Source organism: Xiphophorus couchianus, chromosome 20 (assembly GCF_001444195.1).
Source record: "Xiphophorus couchianus chromosome 20, X_couchianus-1.0, whole genome shotgun sequence".
Classification (NCBI taxonomy): domain Eukaryota; kingdom Metazoa; phylum Chordata; class Actinopteri; order Cyprinodontiformes; family Poeciliidae; genus Xiphophorus; species Xiphophorus couchianus.
In genome coordinates this window covers 7,851,700-7,877,077 of record NC_040247.1, presented here as the reverse complement: position 1 = coordinate 7,877,077, position 25,378 = coordinate 7,851,700, and the positions used below count along the sequence as shown (strand labels likewise).

The 25,378-nt window shown below is 36.7% G+C and overlaps 1 protein-coding gene across 9 annotated transcripts in view; it reads left to right on the top strand.

Moving 5' to 3' along the window:
- The window catches only part of arhgef10la (Rho guanine nucleotide exchange factor (GEF) 10-like a), a 128,328-nt gene extending 106,024 nt beyond the window's left edge, over positions 1-22,304 (top strand). For 8 of the 9 annotated variants that reach the window (XM_028003007.1, XM_028003010.1, XM_028003009.1 and 5 more), the window contains 6 exons: positions 1,777-1,991; positions 2,806-2,975; positions 5,536-5,678; positions 13,722-13,893; positions 18,601-18,723; positions 19,284-22,304. In XM_028003007.1, the coding sequence (XP_027858808.1) occupies positions 1,777-1,991; positions 2,806-2,975; positions 5,536-5,678; positions 13,722-13,893; positions 18,601-18,723; positions 19,284-19,834 (1,374 nt within the window). In that variant the 3' untranslated portion in view covers positions 19,835-22,304. The remainder of the gene's footprint in view (positions 1-1,776; positions 1,992-2,805; positions 2,976-5,535; positions 5,679-13,721; positions 13,894-18,600; positions 18,724-19,283) is intronic. The other variant, XM_028003012.1, reaches the window with a different exon arrangement.
- Positions 22,305-25,378: the final 3,074 nt, after the last annotated feature.

Below are 25,378 nucleotides of genomic sequence, written 5' to 3'. Positions count from 1 at the left end.
TGGAAGTCTCAAAGACATCTCTAGATGCTGTATGAGCGAATTATTTTCCAAATTGCAACCAAGCATCATAGACTCCCAGCTGCTCTACGTTGATATTAAATTTCATTGGTCCTGAAAACAGAATCTGAAAGTGTATGCCGTGACCTTGTATAATTTCTTATAAGAAGTCAGTTGAGTTAATTGAAAATGATTTTATTTTTATTCTATCTTGGCTTGACCGTAGCAATATATCTCACATTTGATCTAGGCAGCAAAAAAAAAAAAAAAACCCTCATTGTCAGGCAACTCAAAGCTCTTCAGAAACTTATGAGACCCTCTCTGTTCTTCAGTGATGAAAAGATTGTAGACGTTTAGATGATTGTTTGATCTTCTTGGGATGATATTATGCAATGTGCTATGAAAGAGTGTGAGGATAAAAAATGACAAGGCCTGAAAGGATCAATGATCCACACATTTTTTAAAACCTCCATTGTTGACTTCTAAGAAACATTCAAACTAAGACAAGTTCTCCTCTGACCTTCACAATTTCAAGATATGTAAAACAGTTCAACAATGATCTGAGGACAACTGCTTCCTGAACTTTCTCAGTTTCAGTAGAATAATCTTTGTAATAAGTATGCCATCAGCAGAGCTGAATGAAAAAGATATTACTAACTTCAAAATACATGAAAGTCAATAAACCAGTCATTAGTGATCAACTTTCAAAATTGTCTTTAATCAATCAGTCAAACAAAATGTATCTGAAGCATTGATTACTCCTTTCTACTGAGTAACAAACTTTAGTCATTATGAAAAAAAGACTTTACTAATGTTTTAAAGGAAAAACAGTCACATTTGATAAAGAAATTACCATTTTATTCATTATAATACATTCTTTTAAAATCTGTTTTAAATTAGGAGGGATGGTTAGAAAGGGGAAAGAAAATTAAGAGATCCCACAGTCTTATTTCACCACTGTAATCCAGCAGCTCTCAGAATCTGAATGCTATTTTTTCACCTCTCTTTTCAGAAATGAGTTGGTTTCTCTTGATTGATTTCTTACAACTGGATTTTGGAATATTCTGCAGGTTCCTCACTTTGGAACCATGCAGTCAATGCAAAGCTCATGCTCTCAAAAGCCATAAATATGTCCACGACATGGAAACAAATAAAAAACATTCTTAGACAAATAGACAGCTTACCATGTTGCATAATGCAAAATAAACATTTATAACACCAGTCTCTAAAGGTCGATCAACCATCTTGACTGGGCCGGATCCAGCTACTCCAGCTACAAAAGCTTTTTTGAGAGGTCAAACTTTGTGCATGCTGTATGCCACACAATAGCTTCTTGGCAGGAATAGCTTCAAGACTCCTCACAAGGTTTATCACCCAATGAGAAATTGATTTTAGTGTAACCATAACAACAGGTTGTAGGGGAAAAAGACTGAATTACAAATGTATGAGCAATTACCTCAATTATAATAATAGTAATTTTTCTATAACCAATATATTAAATATTCAGATTATTTTAAAGTAATCATCTCATTACATGGAGTCACTCTAAACACTAAACTAAGAACTTCAATTTCCTGAGGGAGTCTTCCCAAGGGATCAATAAAGTACAAGTCTAAGTCTAAGAAAACATTTTCTGTAATTTATAAAATCCATCTGATCAGCTGAAGTTTTCAGGAGGTCACATGAAAGGTTAAAATTTAAAAGCAGTATTTCTTGCTCAAGTCTTTCTTTCTTAAGTCTTTGTCCTTTTTCAATGAGATTTTATTTTGTTCCATACAGGTGGCTGGTGCAGATGAAGGTTTTCAGGGCCACATAGAGATTTTCTCCCTGAACAGGCCCACCCCACGGGCTGTGAAGAGCCTACAGATCAGTTCTGCGATTCGATGCTTGGAGTATGTGCAGGCGCCTTCACCAACAGAGGAGGAAGATGTGGGCATTCATAAGGCCACTGCAGGGACCGGTACCAACATTTGTGTTGGATTAGATGATGGCCGGTAAGCACTTTATCCTTAAAAATGTAACAAAATGCCTTTCAGTACACCTTCGTTTATCTTTTGTTATAAAATAAAATCAGATACTATCATTTGTCAAGCCTGTATAAGATTTTCAATTGTAAAGATTTGCTTGTCAATATTTCATCAAAACAAGAGGTCAGAGTTGATATCCCTGCAAAGTATCAATACTGCCACTTGTCCAAAGATCAGTTTCATTTTTAAATCCAATAAAGCTTTTGATACCCTCACTGAGGAGATCAAAGGTTTAGAGGATAGATTTAACCTCAGTCTCCAGTCACTGCAACAGTGAATAGATTTTTGATTTTCTCACAGAAAGCACACTCAGATAACACATTGTTACCATTGTATGTATCTTTAATTAACAGTAGGGATTGTGGGGAGCTTTTAGTCACAGATGTGACTGAAAAAAACAGAACAGGGCAGTTTATTTGTGCTGACTCATTATCCTTCAGTTAATGTAACCTAGCTAGGGAAAAAAAATACTCATCTAGCTATGCAAAAAATTAAAAAGAAAAACAAATTAACAATTTCAAGTCTCATAAGACTGTCAGCTCCAATGCTGCAGATTTTTTATTTTGTCAGAGATAAATAAACAGCAATATGCAGTTTTCATCGTGAGGAGAATAAGATGCTGCAAAGTTCAGGTGGCATTTAAAGCAAGCAAAAGATAGAGTGGTTCCACATGTGAAATGCTTCGTGCACTGTTAAATCAAACTGCATGAAAACGAGCTACTCTGTCATTTCAAATGACACTCATTTATCATGTTTGCTCGTGCTACTGTTGTGCTTTCAGCATTCTGGTCTATGGGAGCGCAGACACCGCAGCACAATGCCTATTGACCCTCCACAACCCAGAGGGCTGCCCTGTGCTGTGCCTGAAGCACTCCGCTCGCTTCCTGTTTGCGGGTTTGCGGAATGGTACAGTGATGGTTTATGGAAGAAATAACAATGGTGAGGTTCTTGGTTAGTCCCTCTCTCTCTGTACTAATGATTTTATTTTAATTTTGTTTATTATGGGGAATATCTTATCTTAAGTGTAGTCCCTCTGATGGTAAAAAACATTTTTTTTAGTAATGCTAAAAAGATTTCAAAGCAATTCAATAAAAACAACAAAGGCATGGAATGATTATATTAACTTATTTCAATGCTTACATTTACAGCCCTGTAAAACCATACAAAAAGAAAGCAATATATATTTTTTCAAAGTTAATTTATATTTTTGTATTATGCTAGTTTATTTATTCATATTGAATCATCAGATGATTTGGGTGTCTTATGTTTTAACAACATGACTGGGCCATTTATATACTATCTTCTAACCTTGAAATAATTATTGTAATAGTTTTCACACTTCACATAGCTATGACAAAAACTATTATATTCAAGGTAAACTTGTTATTTAATTACCCTATAAATATTGGTGTTTGGAAAATAAAATCACAGAATGTATTCATTATTTTTGAGCTGCCAAAACAGTTGCCTTTAAATTACTTTTTGTCATTATGTTTTTCCCTTTCCTTCAGAGGGATTTTTCACACCCACTGCAAATATGAACGTAACACTTCACCATGTGGTAGATGGCATGCCATGTTTAGTCAGGCGTTGCACAAGGCCAATGGGGCTTAACACCATCTCAGCAGAGGTTTGCAGTCTTCAGAGCCAGCAGGAGCACAATAGCTCTATCAGTGGGTTCCTTTTACCTGGCCAAAGTATGTCAGCGTGCCTGTCTGCCTACTGCGCTCCCCACTTCTCCCAAGCTGAGAGAATGATTAATTACACCAAGCTGCTGCATGCTGATTAAATATTACTATTCATGCTTTATAGATATATATAACAATAAAGGACAGGAGAAGGGCTCCCGAGGGTGTCAGAGAATGTTTGTGGATTTGGCACACCTGTTAAAGATTCATGCCCTTGTCAAGCATGATACCGTCTGCAACAACCAGAAAATACAGTTACCTGACACTTGCACCAAAAGATTTTTTGACATTAAAACATTGCTGCTTTGTTTTAGGTTTGCTTTAGTTGCTTTAGTTTCTCAAGACATGTCCATCAAACATTAGGCTAGCTCTCTTTAAATTTCACTAAAAATGTGTTGAGAAATTTGATTCTATGTGACAAGCTCATTCACTGTCTTTAGGTACATCAACACAAGACCGATGTCTGGAAACTGCTGATATTATTGGATGTGTATTGGTCAAAAGCTCCACATTTAGACGAGACTGCGAAGACACCTTGAATCTGCTGTTGTTATCTTGCCAAGCTGCACATGTGCTTTTGACCTTTATCTTGACTTACTTCCTCCGCATTTAGAAAGTAGTAACCCCTCTCCAATAAACCAAGTGCTCATGTGACGCATATATATCCTGTATCAGAAGTTATGTTGAACTGAACAGGATTAAGTAGCACACGCAGCACAATGCAATCCGCCGTTGTTTTTGTTGTTATCTGTCCGTGCATGCGTAGAACAAACCCTGCAGCCTAGCGTTCTGTGCATGTTTGCTTTCACACCTGCGGAGTACTTCACACCTCCATAGGGGGGATTTTAACGAAAAGTTCCACTCTGAGATCTGGTTTCAAAAAGTGCCAATGTCAGAGATTCTGCTCACCAGAGACATGTACTGTAAGTGCACATCTGAATCTCAACAAAAATGCTACAGTTTCACTGAAAATCGGCACTGTGTAAATGTGGCCGTAAAGATGGAGAAATGCTGTCAAGGCTTCGGTTAACAGAGGATCAGAGGTGCATTTGCAAGTGTGAATTTTGAAAAGGTGGGAAAATGACCTTTAGAACATGCCAAACAATTAACCTGTGGAAGTCAGAAGGTATTGTAAAGCTATTCTTCTATGAACAGGAAAAATAAACAACTGAAAATGTTAATTAAATGGCTGAATGCACTCCCTTCTTTAATTTCCCTTCATTAAGGCACAGCAAATGGAAAGGCTTGTGTAATCCCCTTTAAAATGGGCTTTTGTGTTACCTGCAAGGTCTGGCCTTGTGATTAGGACTCCAAGAAAAAGGTCTGCTTCACTTTCACACCAATAAGGCAAAATGATCTGATGAGACATTGAGAACTGGAGTTCCTTTCAAACAGGGACAGAAGCTGGTGATAACACAGTGGGAGAGTGCATTAAAGTTTACTCGAAACTTATTAGTATGTGGGTGGTGAAAAAGCAAATGTTGTTCTGCACAGTGTGTGATGTCACTTTTTTTAATTCAAATAGAAGACCATAGTTCTATTCAACCCACTGCGAATATTCTGTCACATTACGTGTTTCACAGAAAAAAAGACCTTTGCTGAACCCTCTTCACTGATGTTCACTAGCTGTTTTGCATTGATAAGTTAGTTCACTGAAACTGGTGGCTTAAGTTGAGCACAGTTGCCTCACTCTATATGACACAGTTAGTGTAAATGCTGAGGGCCTGTTTTTGTAGTTTATTAGCTACCTTGGGAAAAAAAGCCTGTGATTTTTTTACTTTTCTGTTAATCTTTGAGATAAAAAGGTGTATGTGTTATTGCAGATGACCTCTGGGAAACTGAATCTCCAATATGTGTTAGCCTGGGAGCAGAGCCAATTCGGACTTTGCTGGTGCTGGATGAATCTGTGTGGGCAAGCTGTGGGAACTCTGTCACAGTCATACAAATATCTACCCTTACAACTCAGGTAAACCCCTATATTATTCTAAAACTCTTGTTTGTGGGTTAAAATTTTCATAACAAAATCTCTTTTTCAACAGAGACCTAATCACAAAAGAAGGAAACATACAGAAATACATCACAATACCTAAAGAACTTAAAGAAATTAGTGTTGTGAAACCTGAACTTCCACCTGCCATCCCACACACACACAACTCCGCCCCCACTCTTAACCCTTCTTATTTTTTTAAATCAGTAACAAATTAAGTTTTATTTTCTAAATTTCTTAGAAAATGAAGTTCAATTTCACCAGACACACTCAGACATGATTACTGAAATGCTGCCCTTAAACAAGATTTACTCACCCAGGTTGTCATTGTTGTGTTGAGGCTGTTCGCAGCTGCTGAATGTAAGTATTAAAGTAACTTGTAATCCAGTAATCAGTAAAGTAACTAAGATACATTTTTACGGAGTAATCAGAAATCAAGTTGCTTTTTCAAGGTAACCGTCATTTTTAAAATCTCCCTGTCTATGCAAAGGCATTTTAGCGGCTCTGAAATAAAATTTCCCAAAAAGTACACTATTTATTACAAATTCCATTTTATTGCTAAACTGTAAAAACATCCTTTATAGTAAAAACAATTCAGAAATACTACTTTGAAAACAAAAGTAAAGGAAATGGATTATTCTATTAATCCTAACATATTCTGTCAACAGAATTCTGTAATTATTTTAACTAAAACATTGCTAAAGCTTTAGAGAGCCTACATGTTATCTTTACATATTTTGTGTGTAACATTTGAGGTAATATTCGTTCATTTCAGGGAAGATTTATGAATACAACCTTTGAGAGCCAGCAATCTAATCTGCAATGTCATCAAGATTTACTGCCACTAGAGCCACTACATGGACAATGAGGCAGGCCCTCTTGTAGATTCATAAAAAATGTGTGGAAACCCTACACAAATAAGCTATACTGCAGGAACTGTGAGTGATGATACAGTGCCTTGCACTATCATTTTCTAAAAGTCAAACTGGCGGTTGTGTCTGTCATTATTTCCATATTTGTACAGTTATCCTCTGAGGTGTTCTCTCTTTTTGATATGTCATTAAGAGTGTAGAGCGAGTTTTCACTCATGATAATGGTGGTCTATGATAATGAATGACATAAAACCAAATTATTCTGGGCAAGGTAAACATGATGCTGAGAGACCAAACTGAAACCCATTACTATATAATTATATGTCCCAGGTGATTGGATATAGTTGAATAAATAGATCGAGTTTTATGTAAAAAAAAAACAACAAAAAAAACACGTGTAGTAAATACATGCAGGCTGGATAAGTTTACAATTTACTGATAGGATTTATAACATTTATCAAACAACAAAAACAAAAAAAGCAATAGCTTCACCATTTTTAGGAGAATATAATCTAGATTAGATACAATTTTCATTTTAACATATAATGTAAATGTAGTTAAGTGAGCTTCAACTTTCTTCAACTAGCCACTGTCCAGTTGCTGATTCATCTGCGTGAAATTGAACTCCCTGAGCCCACAAACCTCCGTATGCATCACTAGCAGTTTTTCTGCATGTGTCCAAATGTTGTGATTTATTTAGTTGTTTTGAACAAAGACCACTTTCTCAGCATCTTTTAGCATGGATGCTGAACATTAAATTTCAAACTCTTATCTCAAACAATCTGAGGCATACTCTTAGAGAACTTCCTTTAACAACTAAACAAATGTTTGTCTGGTTATATTTTACTGTGTGTCCTTGTGCAAATTAAAACTGGGTAGTTGCCAACATGCAGCAATGCACCGTAGGAAATTAAATGTGATAAGCATTCACACTCAGTGTAGTAAAAATCGCTGCTAATTTTTGTATTTCTTTTTTGTTTTATGAAACATATGTTGAATCAATAATAACCTTAGTAAGTACAAAATGCAGTTTTCAAAAGATTCCATGTACTAAAGTAAAACAACTAATTCTCATTTTATTTAAGTCAAACTTGCTTTTTGGTCAGCAGTTAATTTTACAAAGTCTCTTTCTAGTGCCTGGTTGACATGGCAAGATAATTATGCAGATTTTTAAATAAATTTTTTTACTTGACTTGTCCTCCATGTTTGTTTACTCAGAACTTAGGTTTGATTTAGACAGGATTTGCGAGAATTCCTGTCTGACATCTGAATTTTTGAGTGACATTTGTTAGAGTGCAGTGTGTTGTATTTGCCATGTGGTTGCGAAAAAACCCCCTCTTTCTGAAATGCAGTGCTTTAGATGGTTGTCTGGTTTCTGTTGAGCCCTTCTATTTGAGTTGTTGTGTCCTATTTTTTATTTTACGATTCTGTATGAACTCTAAGGTTTAATACATTTTATGAATTAGAGCATAAAATTTCAATATTCCTTGTAAGATCAGTTAAATAAAACCAAAGAAGAAAAAAGAATAATATGCATGACCATGAATGAGCAGCATGACAAAAACAGTTTAGGCAGGGTTACATAGGATATTAGTTTGGAACATTTAAGTTTGTCCTGACAAGATGTTATGTGGATTTGGGATCAGCAAGATCATAAAAGTATTGTTATTATCCATTAACCAGAAAGGTTTACAAGACTTTTTCCAACCAATCAACTGTCCATTCTTTCATCATGAGAAGAATCTTTAACAAGTGGAATATGTTCAAGGCAATACAGAGGTATTCAAGGCAATTCTTCCAAAGGTTTGATGCACCACTTTATGTGATCTTGCTACTCAGAGAAATTGCAAAAAATTATTCCCTACCCTAAGTCTCAGATAGCATTTAAATACTGAATATCATTGTAGAAACATTACCCCCACCCCCTCTCCTTAAATGGGGAATAAGATTGGTCTACAGAAGAAAGGAGTCAAAGTGTTTCATTGGAGTGTATTGGACACAATTCCTAAACACAGGTAATGGGGACTAATACCAACTTACAGAAGGCCATTAATTTAGATTGTTGCTTGTAAATGGCTGTCCTTAAGTGCATTACAATGCAATTCCTACTGTTTTTTCCTAACAAAGTTCTAGTTATATAATTAATGACATAGTGAAATACACCATATGTTGTTTGCTTATCTGAGGTTGCAATTGCCTAATTTTAGCACCAGCCATGGCTTTTTTTTTAATACATCCTGATTCCCAAACCTTCGTTTTCTAACATGGTGTAATTACTCATTATCATGGCTGTAAGCTGCAGCAAATGAGGAGAAGCAGTTGACAAATCTGGACTTTCACAAAAAGGACAGCTGCTTACCAAGTCTGCTCCAGGATCCACATAATCAGGAAAGAGCTGAGCTTGAAATGTCTCCTTTTGTTCATCACCTCTTCTTCCCTATCCCTGTCCTCTAGAGACTCATGCTTAAGCAGCTGAATGGCCATGCAATGAAAGCACAGTTCTGGTTCAGGGTGTCTCCCAGAGAGCTTCGCAGGTCAGCTCTAGTTACCTCTTTGCTAACCTTGTCTTACTCCCTAATGTGGACCCAAGGGTACGAGCTGCACAGGAGCCGCTGTGCATGTAAAAAACCTGAACAAGAATTATGTTTGCTCCTCCAAGAAGATAGGACAGATTTAAACAGTCACGTTCTTGGTTGTGTTGTTTTTCTACATGGATTGTCATTGTTTTGTGAAATTTGCTGCACTTTTAAATTGTTTTTCGATAACTTTAGTGGACACCACTGCCCTGTTTCATTTTCTGCAACTGATCCTGCAGTCAAGCATCTTGTTACAAGTCTTGAATTCTAAATCTCTTATTTAAAAATAACCTTTACTGTTTCTGGGAGAACAAGACTGTTTCCTATGGTTTCTAAATTGGCACCAGCAGAATCCTAAGGAAGTTTGATAGCACTAACAAATTTGTTTTAGCCTTCATCTTTGTATTATTTCATTACATTGTCTACCCACTACTGGGGTAAATGAAAATTATGTACAAGATGACCAAATTAGACTATACTATACAGAAATACATTAAGTCCCTGTAGCTAAAGCAGCTGGTTTATAAACCAGTTCGTCCTTTCAGACCAAATCTGGGAAATCTTTTTATTTTAATGGAGAAAAAGCCAACATGTTAATTGGCGACAAAAGGGTCAACAAATACCCTTGGTCATTCATCCGGTCATCGAAAATAATTTATAGCTTCCTGGTAATTTAATCAACATTTCAATATATTTCACTTCGGACTGAATTTGATTTTTGAATATTTGGCTTTAAAGACGAGTCAAAGAGACACAGCACATCTGTCACTGTATTCAATGGTATTTGCTATGTGAAAATATGGGATAAGTCTAAGTGTTGCACTAAAATACAAAATCATAAAATAATTACTGAATCAAGGGTACATACTTCCTTAAAGAATATTAAGACAACACTTATATGAAGTGTTGTCTTGTTTACTGTTTTACCAAACCGGGTAGTGACAATTTTAAATTACATATCTTTCTAAATGAGGGCTGAATTGTTACATAATGTTCAAAGTGAAAATATTATCATATTGTAATTAATCATGGTTTTTGCTCTTAATTTGAAAGAACCATGTTTCCGCAGTTTCAAATATTTATGTCTTAGTACCTATGTTGTTTCTGAAGTGTCTGTATTGTGATAACCCTACTTCTTATGTTATAATAACTAAAGCAAATTTGCATTCAGCTAAAATCCACATTGGTGGGCCAAAGCTTTACAAAAAAAACAAATAAAAGAAAATTGTCTACAAAATTCAGTTTATTTGTCTGCAAGACCATTTTTAATATTTTTAAATGTCTTAAACTCTTTCGTATCCCCTATTGTGGGCCAGTATTATCCTTTGGAGACTACAAAATCTGAATCCATTCAGCTTTCTTTTCACAATCAAAGTGACTGGATTTATACCCTGCTGCATATTTCTTAGAGAACAGAGGTGAACGCTGAAAGTTAAGTGGCAGAGAGATATTAAAATGATGTCTCAGTGGGCTATTCTGTTGCTGAGCTGTCTGTGGCATCGGCTGATTATTTTTGTTTCTTTTTGCAAAATCTATGAACCGCTCTCTCTACCAAGGTCCACATCTTATAAAACTGTCTTAGTTTTGAATAGTTTTGTTTTTTAAACCATTTTAGTTCTAACAGAAGCCTTAAAGTGTAAGTGAAATAGCAAAAAAAAAAAAAAACTATAAACCCAATTTACATTTAATCAGAGCAGGAATTGAGAATAACAATCGGATTTTGAAACAGCTTAATTGGAGAGAAAATTAAGAAAATCTTAACCAATCAAGTAAAATTTTATCTACAATTTAGTCAGACAGTAGGGGTTGATTGAATCTGCTAATAGCCCTGACACTTTTGCTTTTTACAGCCCGATCTTTGTTTTAAAGGCCACTGCAGAGGTCTCTTTCACTCAGATTCTACCATGCCTTAACGTAAAAGGACATGGATGGTGCTTACGGGCTCTGATCAGTACTTACTGGCATCCCCTTGTTCTTTTCTTCACTATATTATTTTCTGCTCCTCTTGGTTTAACCTATCACTCAGCTGCCCTGTCCGCTCCCTCGCCCTCACAGTGGAGATGTGGATTCAGCTCATGGCAAAGGACAAAGACACCTTGTCGCCTGGTGTAATGAAGGACTAATGAGCTGTTCAGACCAGCTGTAGTGTTTGCAACTCTGGCTCTGCTGTTATTTCCCGCCGCTGGAGGTGGACTATAGGAGGGATGTTGCCGTTAGTGTGACACTGCCGAGCTGAGTGGAAAAGGGCACATTACTACTGTCAAGCTTCACTGACTACCTCATCTTGCTGGATTCAGTAGAATAATACCAGATTGTTGGTTGGGGGCAACATTGTGACTTGTACTTATCCCTGTATATGACACAGCTCAGCAGGCATTCAGCACATTTGGTCCACAGTGACTATACATCGTAACATTTTTAGGGAATTCAGCTATTTAGTGTAAAGCTAGATTAAATGCATATATTACTTTACTATAAATATTAAAGACATGCTTTAAAAAAACCTCTTATGTGATTTACGTTTCTGGACTCCTTTGGTCTCCTGTGATATACTGTTCTTCACTTAACAGAATGCCCTCCAGGTGGTTTCAGACATATGGTTGGCAAGATGGCAATCTGCAACCACAGTATGTCAGAAATTGATGAGCTGAAAGTCGCTGTTAGCTCCACCATGCTTGATAATGATTAATGTGATAATTATGCTATGCAACATATAGAAAGATGAAACTCTGAACACTGTTTTTGTGCAAGCTTGTCCTGTTTGATTAAAAGTGGGTTACTGAGGGTAAAATTTACCTTATAATTATAAATATTTAACTTTTTGATCACTGCAAAAACACTGAGATGTATTATATATAGTTTCCCAGCTATATAAGGCACCCACTGCTGGAGCATCAATTAAAAGAGAAAAAACATCAAAGGCTTCTTTTCCCTAATTTCAAACAAAGGAAGGCCTACTGGCAAAAGCTCACAAACAGGTGGTAATCCCTGTCTGCCAGTGCACTTGGGTTGGGGTGGGTGGTAAATTCTCATCCTCTCTCAGTTACCCCCACCCCAAAGCTGAGTAATTGCCCAGTTTTATGCAACTTGTGTATTGACGGTGATATGAGTTCCAAGATTATGCCCAAACCACCCCTTGTCACGCCAAAGACCGCAGGGGCTGCATGTGTTGCCACGATAAGGCTCATTGCATTTATTTCAAACAACTCATTAAGACTGTGTGCCTGAAACTCTTGCTACATTGTGCTCTTTAAAAGATAGAAGCTGCACAAATGATGCAAAAAAAAAAAAAACAACATTCTCTGTGGATCTGGGACTCTGCGAATTACAAAATTAGGAGGGACATTTAGATCTAATTTGCAAAAGCAAGTTTATGGCAACAAATGGATGTGATTTGGGGATCTCTGCTGACCTCATCAGTCAACATCAACAACCGTTAAACAAATGATGCTTTAAACTGTTAAAAATGGAGGGTTTTAGTTTATTTAGAATAATGGTTGAAATATTAAAACTCATTAGCTAAGTCTGCAGAAATCAATATTTCCTATTGAGGGAATGTACAGAGTAGGTTTTAAAAATATTCCTCACCCCTGAACATTTTTCTATTCTCATTTTTCGTCAAACTTCAGTGTATTTTCCTAGGATTTGATATGCTAACCGTCAAGAAACAACAAAGCAGGAATCTGAGGGGCTATAAATTTCTCTTTTTAATTAAATATCTGCAAAAGTCTGACTTGTATATGTATTTAGCCTATTTTATTGTGATAACCCTTTGTGAAAAAAAAATGTCTTAAATAGTCCACTTATTAGAAAATATAGCCATTTATATGCAATTTAACCTCAACATAAATTCAACTAATTTTTACAATCCAATGTAAATTTGTTTAATTCTGTGATATCTTACCTACAGTCATCTCAGTGGTGGCTACTGCAGTTGAATTTTCCCGTTGGTCACAAGCTTTATGTCACACAGTATCGCATTTGGGCATAAAAACATCTCACTCAGACACGGCTGTGGTTGCAAATCAGGAGTTGGAACTGCATTGATCACTACTGTTTCAGCTTTGCACGTGATATATTCTCTATGTGAACATAGAGAATATATGGATTTTCTCTGCTCAGACTACTGGTGGTATGCTAGAGAACGGATGGCTGTGTATGACTGACTGCTGTGCTGAGGAAGCGCGAGGGACTCACTGCAGCACACTCGCTCAGGACACAGCAGGGCTGCAGCAGAGCTGCAGAGCGACTGGTGCCTGCACACATTGTTGCCATAAAAGCCTCCAATAACAAAAAAAGTTGTGAGATTTGTCAGTAGTTACCTTCTTGGAAAAAAAGAGGAGTTCAAAGAGTTGCTAAGTATAGTGAAGAAGCGTCAAGTTGGCAACAGATTCTTTCATCCTGACCCCCTCCACTCATCCCCACACTCATCCCCGCACACGCTGTGCCCCTCAGTGTGTCTTGGCTCCGCCCACTTTGTTGGAATTTTTCAAAATTTGTCAGGGGTAAGTTTGTGCTTTCACAGGGGTATTATTTACGCTTTAATTGTTAATCCATATATTTTTTTCTTACAGAAATTTGAAGTCCATCCAGACCCAATGATCAGCGTTACACATATGGCCTGTGCTGGTGGAGGAGTGTGGATGGCCTTCTCAGAGGGCTCCTCCATTCGCCTCTTTCATACAGAAACACTGGAGCTTCTGCAGGAAATCAACATTTCAACACGTTCAATGCTGCAGAACACTGGTAAACAGACAACGCACATCAGTGCCTTTGTATGCATTCAGGCATCCTTATGCTTCAGATATAGAAACAAATGTAGTTCATTGTTGCATAAAATCTTACACAATGATTTCTGCTATGAACACTTTTCTTACTGATATGCTATACTTTGTTCTAAAAATATTTTACTTAGTACCAACATCAGTAATTTTGTTGGGTTTTTTCCCTCTTTTGCAGGGTTATTTTTGTTTGTATATGGATGCAAAAATGTGTCAACAGAACAAAGAGATTATTACTCTGATAATTTCCAGTATTGTTCTATACCTACTTTAATTTAAGCAGTAAATGTAAAAGTTCAGATTAAACTAAGAGCCAGAAACAGCCTTGCTCCATCAGCTTCAAATACCAGAATTAAAACTATTGTAAAATTAAAACAGAAGAGAACAAAGCAAATCAGTTGGTCAGATATAAACTGTATGGCTTTCAAAGAACCAGCTTTTTATCTGCTTATCTGACCCCATCGCCCACCTCCACTTGTTTTCTGGAGAGAAACAGGTTGGGTATTGTGGGCAAAATCTTGCAAGAACTTTACATAGCAACAGAGTAACACAGTATACAGTACAATCCAATAAGAAACAAAAAGGACAAGACATTTGATCCATGTGAATTTCAAACACATCAAGAAACATTGATCAACCAATCTGGAGCAGACTTGAGGTACAATATACAGTCAATAAAAAACAATTTCAATAATTTCTTCAACACTTTTTGTTGAATGTTTCACTAATGCAAAATATCAGCAAGTTTTAGATATAACTTTCTCATAACTGAGGCTGTTTTCCTAATGACAATTTTTTTTTAAAAAACGTGATATTCTACTGACTAACAGACAAGTTCATGTTTACGTTTTCTACCAGCAGCAATTGATGCTGAAAGTTAATTTTAAAAAATGATGGGTTATGTCAGCATTTAAAAGCTTTCTGAATTATTTATTTTATCATTCAAACAATGGATGATATGTATCAACACTAAGCCAGAAAATACTTTTCATGAGCATAAAATCTTTGCCAAGTCATATTATCCTCATATTTTGGAGATCGTGAGACGCCACCTTTGGGGTTAAAAGTTTGTTTTGACTAGACCTTGACAGGACCTGGAGAAAAGTTTACATTTGACTGAGACAGACCATGCTACAAGAGTTACTTCAAATTTTTTTTTATATATATTATATTACAATGGAAATAAATATTTCTTGACTTTTGTTTCTTTTGATATTGCATCTAATTTTCCCGTGTGTACTAGTACCAGTAACCCCACAGTTTTATAGTTTTCATTTCACTTTATTTCTGTCCCAGTTTCTTTATCTGATCTGCCATCAAATCCTCTCACCTTCATTTTACATGTCACTGCTGTTTCAGTCAGTCCATTTAGAATTCCTCAGATGGCGCACTTGCAGTGTTCATTCTTTACAGGTGGATGAAATATTTATCAGCAAGTGCGGACGCCTGTTTTACTTGCTTTTTGAGGGAGGAACTATGATAAACATATCACCACCTGTTCTTTAATCTCAAGTCCTGAAGTTTTGGTACAATCCCTTCGGTATTTGGGTTCTTTACTCATTAAACAAATACTACATCTCACATGAGAAAACCATTTACCTTTTTAAAGACAAAATATAACAACATCTTGCCTTTCATATTGGATTTCATCCGATACTCCAACACACTGAGGATTTTTGCCTGAAAAAACAAAGCACAACAACAGGGATGTATTTCAAAGAAAACCATCTTCTTGTTTGGTTCAAAGTTTTGTGTTTCTTTTAAGTGCTGGAGTAGAGATTTAAAGGAGAACAGACTTCCACGATCATGGTATCTAGAAAAAACGACTGGCCCAAAGGTCATTTTCCGCTCCTCTCCCTTAAAATATGCAGTATGTGTAAGAAAATGTGGTTGCCTTAAGGTTTGGCCCTGGGGGAAGTTGCAGGGTGCAAAAAAATAACAAAAAAGTGTTGCTAGGCTCATGTCTACAGGGTCCACAAAGAGAGGAAGATCTTTGACTTAAGTTGTGATTTGTTGAGCTCACAGGAGAAAAGAAGCTCCCTCGACACGCTGCAACCACAGAAACGGAACATGAAATTTTGATCGTTTTCCCTCATCACTGGGTCTCAGCTCCCCTAGGTTTCTCCTTGACTTATGCTAGGACATGCAGTAATGATATACCCCCTAATCCTTTCTACTCTAATGTGATTTCTACTCAATAGGGAATTCCAGCTGCAGTAAACAAGAGAGAACTTTCAGAGGCTAAGGAAACTGCTGATCTCTTATGTACTAATGCTTTTTAATAGTTTAATTGTTAGGGTGGAAAAAAAATATTCCAAAATATTTTGAGTGACATACTATAAAAGACATGTATCTTTTCAAGCATCTCTTCAGGAAAAATGCCAACTCCCTCATGATATTGCAGTGTGTACATTGTTGTAAGCACTGGAGAATGGCGATTGCTGGAGGGGTTGCTGTAGCTCTTTAATCTCAACTGCTTTTACATTATCCCTTTTTATCACTCTTGCAAAGACAAAGCATAGTCCCCACGTTCCCCGACTTAACTTCAGACTTCATGGTAACCTTTAGAGTGGGTGTTCATGAGGATCGTGTGCTCACTTAAGCTCCAGTAGACTATACAGCAATGCTAGCAGGTGGGAGACGAATTAAAATAAAGGACTTTTTTTACCCTGTGCTCTGTCCCTCCAACAAAACTCAACCTAAATACTATTAAATATTTAATGGTATGGTTCTGTTTTATCTTACACATGCAGAATCTGTTTCCTACGTTGGATGAGTCATCTTTGTGCATTATAACAAATTAATTAATGACACCACTGAACCTTTTGCACAAAGCATCAAATTTGAAGCACGGCACAGAACAAGCGCGTAAATACAGCTACACAGGCAAATGAGTGTTCTCTTAGTTGTGTCAAAATAAGTGTTGGTGTAATTCAATCAAGGTTGCCATGGATGTTATGATAAGTGGCCTTATGATAAGTAGGCCACAGTGGAAGACAAAAACATTAGGAATCATAGAATGAATTCAAAAATGAAACCCACATTTAATAATTTAGCCTTGCGTTAGATGGAAACAAAGAATGTTCTTGAATGAAAAGAACGCACTTCTCCTCCGCTGGCACTAATGTAGAACTGTAAAACTAAATGAAGCAAAGATAGATCCAGCTCCTTTTAACATGCTATATAACGAAATCAAGAAAGTTAACTTTGAAAAACATATCTCTGAGTTACAACATTTGTCATGTTAACAGAGAACATCAGTATCAGCTTCTGAGTCCAGCTCAGGATATGAGAACATTTTAGAACGTTTATACATTTCTTAAACCACAGGAAAGAACCAGTTTGGTTCCATTTCTAAAGTACTTTTTTCCCACGTAGACAACTTCCTAATGAGAATGCAATCTCACTTATTAGTTTTATTCAATAAATAGTTTCACATCTGAATAGTGTATGGAACTATAGGATTTCTATTTCTGGATGATTCAGAAAATCTGTTTTAATGTTTTTTCATATCAGTTGTATTGCACCTGATATTGTCATCGCAATTTTTACCAATATTATTGCTACTGCAAGATTTATTAATACATCCATATTGTACTGTTACTCTTGTTCTCTTATTCATAAGGACATACAGTATCTTTATTATTTATTATTGTTTTTTTTATACCCTTATTCTGACTTGTACAATAATATTCCTCCAATCCTTTGTAATGTCTTCATGCTCTAACTTTAGCAAAAGGTTGTAAATGTCAGGAAATGTTTAGAAAGATAGCTGAACTTTATTTTAGACTGACCAGATCCATTAAAACTGACACTAGATGTGTTCTGACTAAGGCTAAATGCTGAAACGTTACCAAAAGGAAGTTCAATCTTTAAATGTGTGCACACTTACACAACTTGTTGCAAGATTTTTAGTGTTAATTTATTCTAAGAGACTTGTTTGTTTTTAGTTAAATTGAATGTGAATTACACATTAGAGATGGAAAAAAGATTTATTATTGTGTAACTTTTTAGATCACAAATGTCTAGCCTTTTTAAAGGGTTGTGTAGACTTTTGAGGTCCACTGTATATAAGGCTTTAAATTGAAATCTAGCCTAATTCAAAGCTTTGCCCTCAGGGATGCTACCACTTTCTCTGATTGTTTTTAACCAATTTAAAATTGTATCATGTCCTCATTTTCTTTACAAAAATGATTTGTATTTATTTTCAGCAGACAGGCATTTATACAACATGATCAGACAAAACAGTGTACAATGGGTTTTGTAATATCACTGGTGCAAGAAGTGGAAGAACAGAGGGACCAGCTGGCTCCTGTGAGCAACACTACCAGTCATGTCATGTCCTGTTTGACACATGTTTCCAGACACAAACACCTGTAGAGCAGTGTGTGAAACCACAAAACTCCCATTCAGATCTGCACAAATCTCAAACAAAAAATGTCTGCAATGTCTGTGGTCTCTCCAAGAATGTTGGATTTAATCTGGATTGGCAACAAGAAAATGATTCAAAGTTTTTGGGAACTGCTTCATAGATTTACTACAGCACTTGGCAATAAAAAGTATTTTTTTCCTCATACTTTTACTAGAACATACTGCAATTTTGGCTGTGTTATTCTCTTACAATAGCTGACAAGGAAAAATCCATTTTCTGTCTATGTTTTCTACATTACAGGTCAAAAGAACATGCGGGTGACAAGTCTTCTAATTTGCCAAGGGTTGTTATGGGTGGGAACAGCCCAAGGTTTAATCATCACTCTTCCAGTTCCTAAACTGGAGGGCATCCCCAAAATAACAGGTATGGCTGAACATCATCTTCTGAGGTCAATAGAGACTAGAAGAAACTGTTTTTGATGGAAAATTACTTTGCACTGTCCATTATAGAGGTCACACTTCACTTTTTTGTCATGCGACTGTGGGAATCAGTGCAAATATTGTAGGCAGCTAACCCACAAATAATTCTGCATACATATATACTGTAGATATATACCATATATATGTATGCAGAATATTTAAAAACTGCTTTGCAGTGTTTTGTTTGTCAGACCAAGTGAATAAGGTGGTTACTTCCCCACTTGCAGAGCCTTCACTTCCCAGCCACTTTATTGCAAGTGAGTTTATTGAATAATATGTAAATGCCCCACAAGCTATGGGTAGAGTTATTGCTTCAACAGTCACAAAATTATGAAAAATAATTTTAGTAAACTGTTAATGGCATGATGGAAAGTGAGGTTCAAGTCATTTTTCATTTCACATTATGCAGCTTGCATAACATTCTTATTGAGCATGTGATTGACGCCCACCTTGTCCCAGTGTTTTTCTTATGGATGCAACCTAAATGTGCATTCATTTTCACAGGAAAGGGAATGATCTCTCTAAATGCTCATTGTGGACCTGTGGACTTTCTTGTGGCAACCACCAGCACTTTGTCTCCTGATCTGCTCAAGAGAGATTCTGTTGGGGATGGACCAGACTCTGCCTGTGGAGGTGAAGACCGAAGTGACTCCTCCTCACAGGAATCCTTGCAACCGTCCAGTTGCTACAAAGCAGAAGAGAAAGGAAAAGGACGGGGCGTTCTGCTACAGTACAGGCTGCGCTCCACATCAGGACTACCAGGACGGCCGCTGACAGCTCACGGGGACGAGGCCTCCGACTCGTCCCTGGAGTCTTTGGAGCACAGTGTGGAGGATGGATCTATCTACGAACTCAGCGATGACCCAGAAATGTGGGTTCGAGGACGTCCATGCGAGAAGGACGCAGTGCGTAGGGACAGGGTGATATCTGCTGCAGTCATATCAGGAGGAAAAGGTTTTCGTAGACTGAAGGAAGGAGTAGGGATAGGTTCTAGGACAAGTGGAGACTCTTTAGAAAATACTCTTATGGTATGGCAACTCCCATTGACTGTGTAATATGGAGAAAAACACAACAGTATTTGTCTGTGTCAACATCTGCTCAACTTTGCCTCGAATCACCTGCTATACAAATTTAGCAGATTTGAATGTATGAGGAAACGCTGCCTCTGTCACAGAGCTTGACATTCTGTCATCACCCTGTGGAAAAAGGAAGCCAAGACATGCTGTTTGTGACAGGCACTATCAGTCTAAAAAGATGCTTTAAATGTTCAGGACTGTGTATAGTCATCTTACCAGCGGTGGCAGAGGTCACCACAGATTAGTTCCATGGTGTCATACTGATCTGGTTTTTCCTCCTGCCTTAGTTAAGACTGATATGCCTCACTTTAACCTCATCAAACCCCCATGTGCTCTGCCACATTTATTTTCTGCAGAGGACTTCAAATAAGAGTGTCCATGGACAGCATGCCTTTGAGGAGAAGCCTTTGTTGAATCCACCATGCTCTGCACAGTTAGAAACGGATGTGTTATATATGTGATCCTGTGGGAGAGATCCCATCGGTCTTAGAGCTGGAAGCTGAAGGCAAACATTGCATCACAAAGCACATTAGCATCACTTTATTAGTCTTGCCTGCAGTTTTTTTCATCCCGTACAATGTGAACAAATAACACCTCCAAATATGTATGAAAATATAATCTGTGCATTTCTTTAAAAAAATGAAATCTCTATTGTTGCAGTATTTAGAAATAATAAGTGTTTTGCTCTGAACAGCTGGTCAATCTTTTCGTTTGGGTCTGACATGTCAGTACAAACTTCACAATTGATTTTGGAGCTAAGTTACTCTGTAATAGAGTTCTCTGATAAACTTTTCTGTTCTAGAATTTAGAGATTCATTACCAAATTTTGCAAATTATAATCTTTTAGTATTAGCAGCTTTTTTTCTGCTTCTTTGTTCACTGTCCAGAAAATCTGTACAAATGTGCACACAAAATAGTTAATTCCCCAAAACAAAGGTTACATATAAAACACAAGTTACATATCAATACAAGATTTGAATTAAACATTGTGGACAGCTGAAAAACAGAGAGAACGCAACGACTGTCTTTATTATCATAAGGAGGATTCGGTGTGAATTTATATGGTGAAATTTTACATCTAACAAGTAGGCATCATGTCTATTGCTTTTGTTATGAAGCATAGTATAAAAAGAGTTCCAAAAGCAAATTTAATACAACCACTAATCATCTTTTTTTTTTTTATTTAAATAAATGTTCATGCTAACATAAAACAACCTCCCTATCTTGTAGTTTGTCGGCCTTCATGTTTTAAGATCACCTAAAATATTATGTAATCTATTGTTAACATGCTAAGAATTTTAAAAACCTTTTTTTAGAAAATAGCGATTAATAATTTTAAAAGGAATGTAAATATTAAAGGTACTGTTGGTTCTCTATTGAACTTATACAAGGACCTTGTATTCTCCCAACAACTGCAAGAATGTTGAATCAAAAGTGGTATGCGAAGAACTGAGTGGTACAGCGTAAGTTTTAAAAGGTTTTCCTTCAAAATGTCTTACTTGTAAATTGTGTTAGCAGTGTCAGACTAGTAGCATGATATTAACCCTTGATTAAGAATGAAGCAGAAGGTACATAGTTTCAAATGTGTTTTTAAAGTTTTCTGGCACTTAGATATTAAACTATAAACAAAACGTTGCATATTTTAATTAAACTAAGAAATGGTGATGATTGCAATTTTCTTTGCCAACTTAATTCAGCATAGGACTTTTTTTAGTCAGGAGAGGCTTATTTACTTCCACACCTAAGGTAAATTTGATTTGTAAATAAATTTAATAAGTCCCTCATAGCTGGAAATAAATTCCAACAAAATACTGTATACTAACAGCAAGAAATGTATACAAGAAAAAAAATATTTAAAGATTAAATGCATGCCATTATGGACACTGAGATTTTTTGACATTTTCCCCCAACTGCATAAGTTTTGTATACATTAAACACCCAGTTAAGCAGAATCCTTTAAAAGGAAAGATAATTCTAACTTCCCTGCAATGCTGTTATGAATACATCAGACGTGTATTGCCAGATTATGTAGGATTCAGCCTACTGACACCATAGGGACTGCTTATATCAAGCTTTATTTTTTTTTTTCGTTTGGGAAGAAGAGCAGAAGATATTAGGAGCAATCCTAATACAACTTTATGAGTATGTGATATGCACTGTTAACATTTGGTTATCAAGGTACTTGATTATATTCCCACATTTTAAAGATGAATGTATGTTCTTGGTGGAGTCATGTGATGACCTTGATATTTTGAGTGCTAAAGTATTTTTACCCCTGCACTGGATTTTCCATGATATTGATTTTGATGGAAACTGACTCATTTATATCATTTGCATTTACTTACAGTTGATATTTATGTACTGAATACTGAAATAAGAACAAACATACTGTACTATTAGATGGACAGGCTATTGTACTAAATAAACTTATATTTGATTTTGTAAAGCACAGAATTGATTTCATGTTGTACCGGCAAACGTTATGCTCTTGTATTAATTAGTTGTTGGCATCATTTACTTTAGTACTTCAAACTGATATCTATCCTTTGACAAACATTTTTGTTGAAGATGGCTGGTAAAATAGTAAAACCAGCAAGCATTCATCACAGTTCAGAGTTTGAGTTTGCCATACATGCTGCAATCATTCACCCATGTAGATGCACATTTTTCTTGTGCAGTGAAGCATCAACACAAATATTAAATGGTGAATTCAACCTGGGAGTTAAACAGCTGTCATATGCCTATTGCCTGTTTTACATGTTTTCTAAGCATACAGTAGTAACATTCGTCATTTGTTTGCTGATCACTATTAATGTTATGTCAATTACTACATCCATAAAAGAATTGTAGGAATTGCAAAAGGAAAGCTAGAGGCAAAGTAGAGAAAAAAATATTTACTTTAACCCCAGGTGCAGAAAAGGAATCCCTAATATTGTAATATCATAGAAACTTAATTCTGTCAGTTTGTTTTTGACATTAATTCTAAACTTTTTTGTCTTGACTAAACATCCATTTTCTTACACTCTTATCCCATTGGTGTTGGGAGTGGTGCTGGTGCCTATCTCCAGCTGTCAATGGGCGAGAGGCGGGGTACACCTTGGACAGGTCGCCAGTTCATCGCAGGGCAACACAGAGACAGACAGGACTAGCAATTATGCACGCACACACACGCACACACACATGCACCTAAGGAGAATTTAGACCTACTAAATTAACCTAAGAGTCATGTTTTGTTTTTGGACTGTGGGAGGAAGTACCCGCAAAAAACCCACACATGCACAGGGAGAAAATGCAAACTCCATGCAGAAAGACCCTGGGCCAGGAATCGAACCCAGGACCTTTTTGCTGCAAGGCAACAGTGCTACCAATTGCACCTCTGTTCAGTCCTCTTGACTATGCAATCATTCATTCTATAACTTTAAATTTCTGTGGTTCTTCATGCTTTGCTGTGAAATTTAGAAAAAAAAAAAAACATTATCAGTGTGCAACTTCAAAAAGCCTGTGCACAAACACTCCACACAGCTGAAGCAAGAGGTAGGTAAACATGGCTTTTGTTTCTTTAAACTGGAGTAAAGAAACTTAAACATATACTGTCCAGTATCTCACCTTTCTTGGTGAAGAACTTAACTTAATCCCCTTTACTGACCCTGAACAGTTTGGGAATTCTCTTACATTGCATTTTTGCAATAAAGGCAAAATGTTCGGCAAACTAGTCATCAAATCCAAGCGGTATATATGATTGAAAAGGAAGCATTTTTTAACTATTAAAAGCACGACTACACCCACTTGGTCCCTCACAAATGTATTCACAGTTTTCATTTTGCAATATTTTATATTATATCACATTTTCACACAGTGACACTCCTCTTCCTGCTGACTGAAAATATATTACTGCAGTTCATTGCAGGATTAATTTTCTCATACCAGCCTCCTGTAGTCCAGTCCTTAATGGCTGGAGGCACAACCCTTTTTTGTGCCCCTCGTCGTTATTTCTCTGGCTGCAAAAACTTGGGCTTTAATATCAATTTCTCATTGGTTTCCCATAACTTTATGGACCTGATGTGTGGCTCATTTGAATTTTTTTTGTCTGCCTTTTCTGCTGTAATATTGGCTGATGAGACAAAATTCCTAATCATTACAGTCACATTACAGTCAGGTGGCAGAGCAATGTTACCTTATGTCAATTTAATTCCACCCAAATGCAACTGTTCTGAAAGGGTCTTTGAGGTTTCTTAGATAACTTGAGCAAACAAACACCACCGTAAACACCAAAGAACACACCAGACAGATCAGGAAGTTGCAGAGAAGTTAAAAGCAGGGTAAAGTTATTAAACAATATTCCATACTTTAGGGATCTCAGAGCACAGTTCAATCCGTCATCTAAAAATGGAAAGACACAAACTCATTGTGTTGTTGGGGATTTATGTGTGTGTATATGGGTGGGGCTTTCCCTTTAAGAGGTGCGGCCCAGCTGCATGTCATGTGACTTCGGCCAGGAAGCCAAGCTGCGTTAGATTCATGTCACCCATGTGTTTAATCAATCCAGTTTAATCTTTATCTATCTTTGCCCGGACGAAGCATTGTGGTTTCACTATACTGCCTTCGCCATATGAAAAGCACTAGACAGTACAGCTAAACACTTCCTTGAAACCATTAAACCTGTGGACAAAAGGTCAACTTGCCTCAGAGTCTTTGGGTCAGGGAAGAGTTTAGCTGTACTGTCTAGTGCTTTTCATATGGCGAAGGCAGTATACTCATAGCTATCCACCTAAATAGATAAATTGCACAAAGAGAGCACTAGCCAGAATCCAACAAGAGGCTGTGGTTACTGTGGGGGAGCTGCAGAGGCAGACTGCTCCTCTGGGAGAATACGTCAGCAAGAGAACGCTCATGGTGCGTTTTGCAAATTTGCCCTTTATATAAAAATGGCAAGAAGAAAAATAAAGAGAATAAACATGGAAAAGTACTATGTGTGATTTACCTCAACAGTAAGGGGAGCATAGTAAACAAGGGAAAGAAGTTGCTTTGGCCAGATTAGGCCTTAACACTACTCTGCACTCTAAATCCACCATTCCCACAGTGAAATGCACTGGTGGCTGCATCATGCTCTGTGGATGCAGGAAACGGAAAACTGTTCAGAGTGTATTGGAAGATAAATGGAGCTAAATCCAATCCAATCCTAGAAGATAACCGTTCTGAGGGGCATTGGATGGGGAAAATGAGGGACAACATATAGGCTTAAATAAGCAGCAGTAGAAGCAAACAGCATATTAGCATGAAAGGTCAACGCTTAAATAAACCATAAATTATGGGCTAAACATGAGGAGTCAGACAGAGGTTCAGATGTTTTAAGCAACATTTAGTTTATTACAGACAGAGCTCACCGTAGACAGCTGAGGCTTTTAAACATAATGTAGCTTCATGTAAATCAACTATGCTGGAAAAGTTGTTTTAAAAAGTAAGTATACTTCCTTAATTTATTGATTTATTTTTGTTATTTTAACATTTTGCCTACCAAATAAA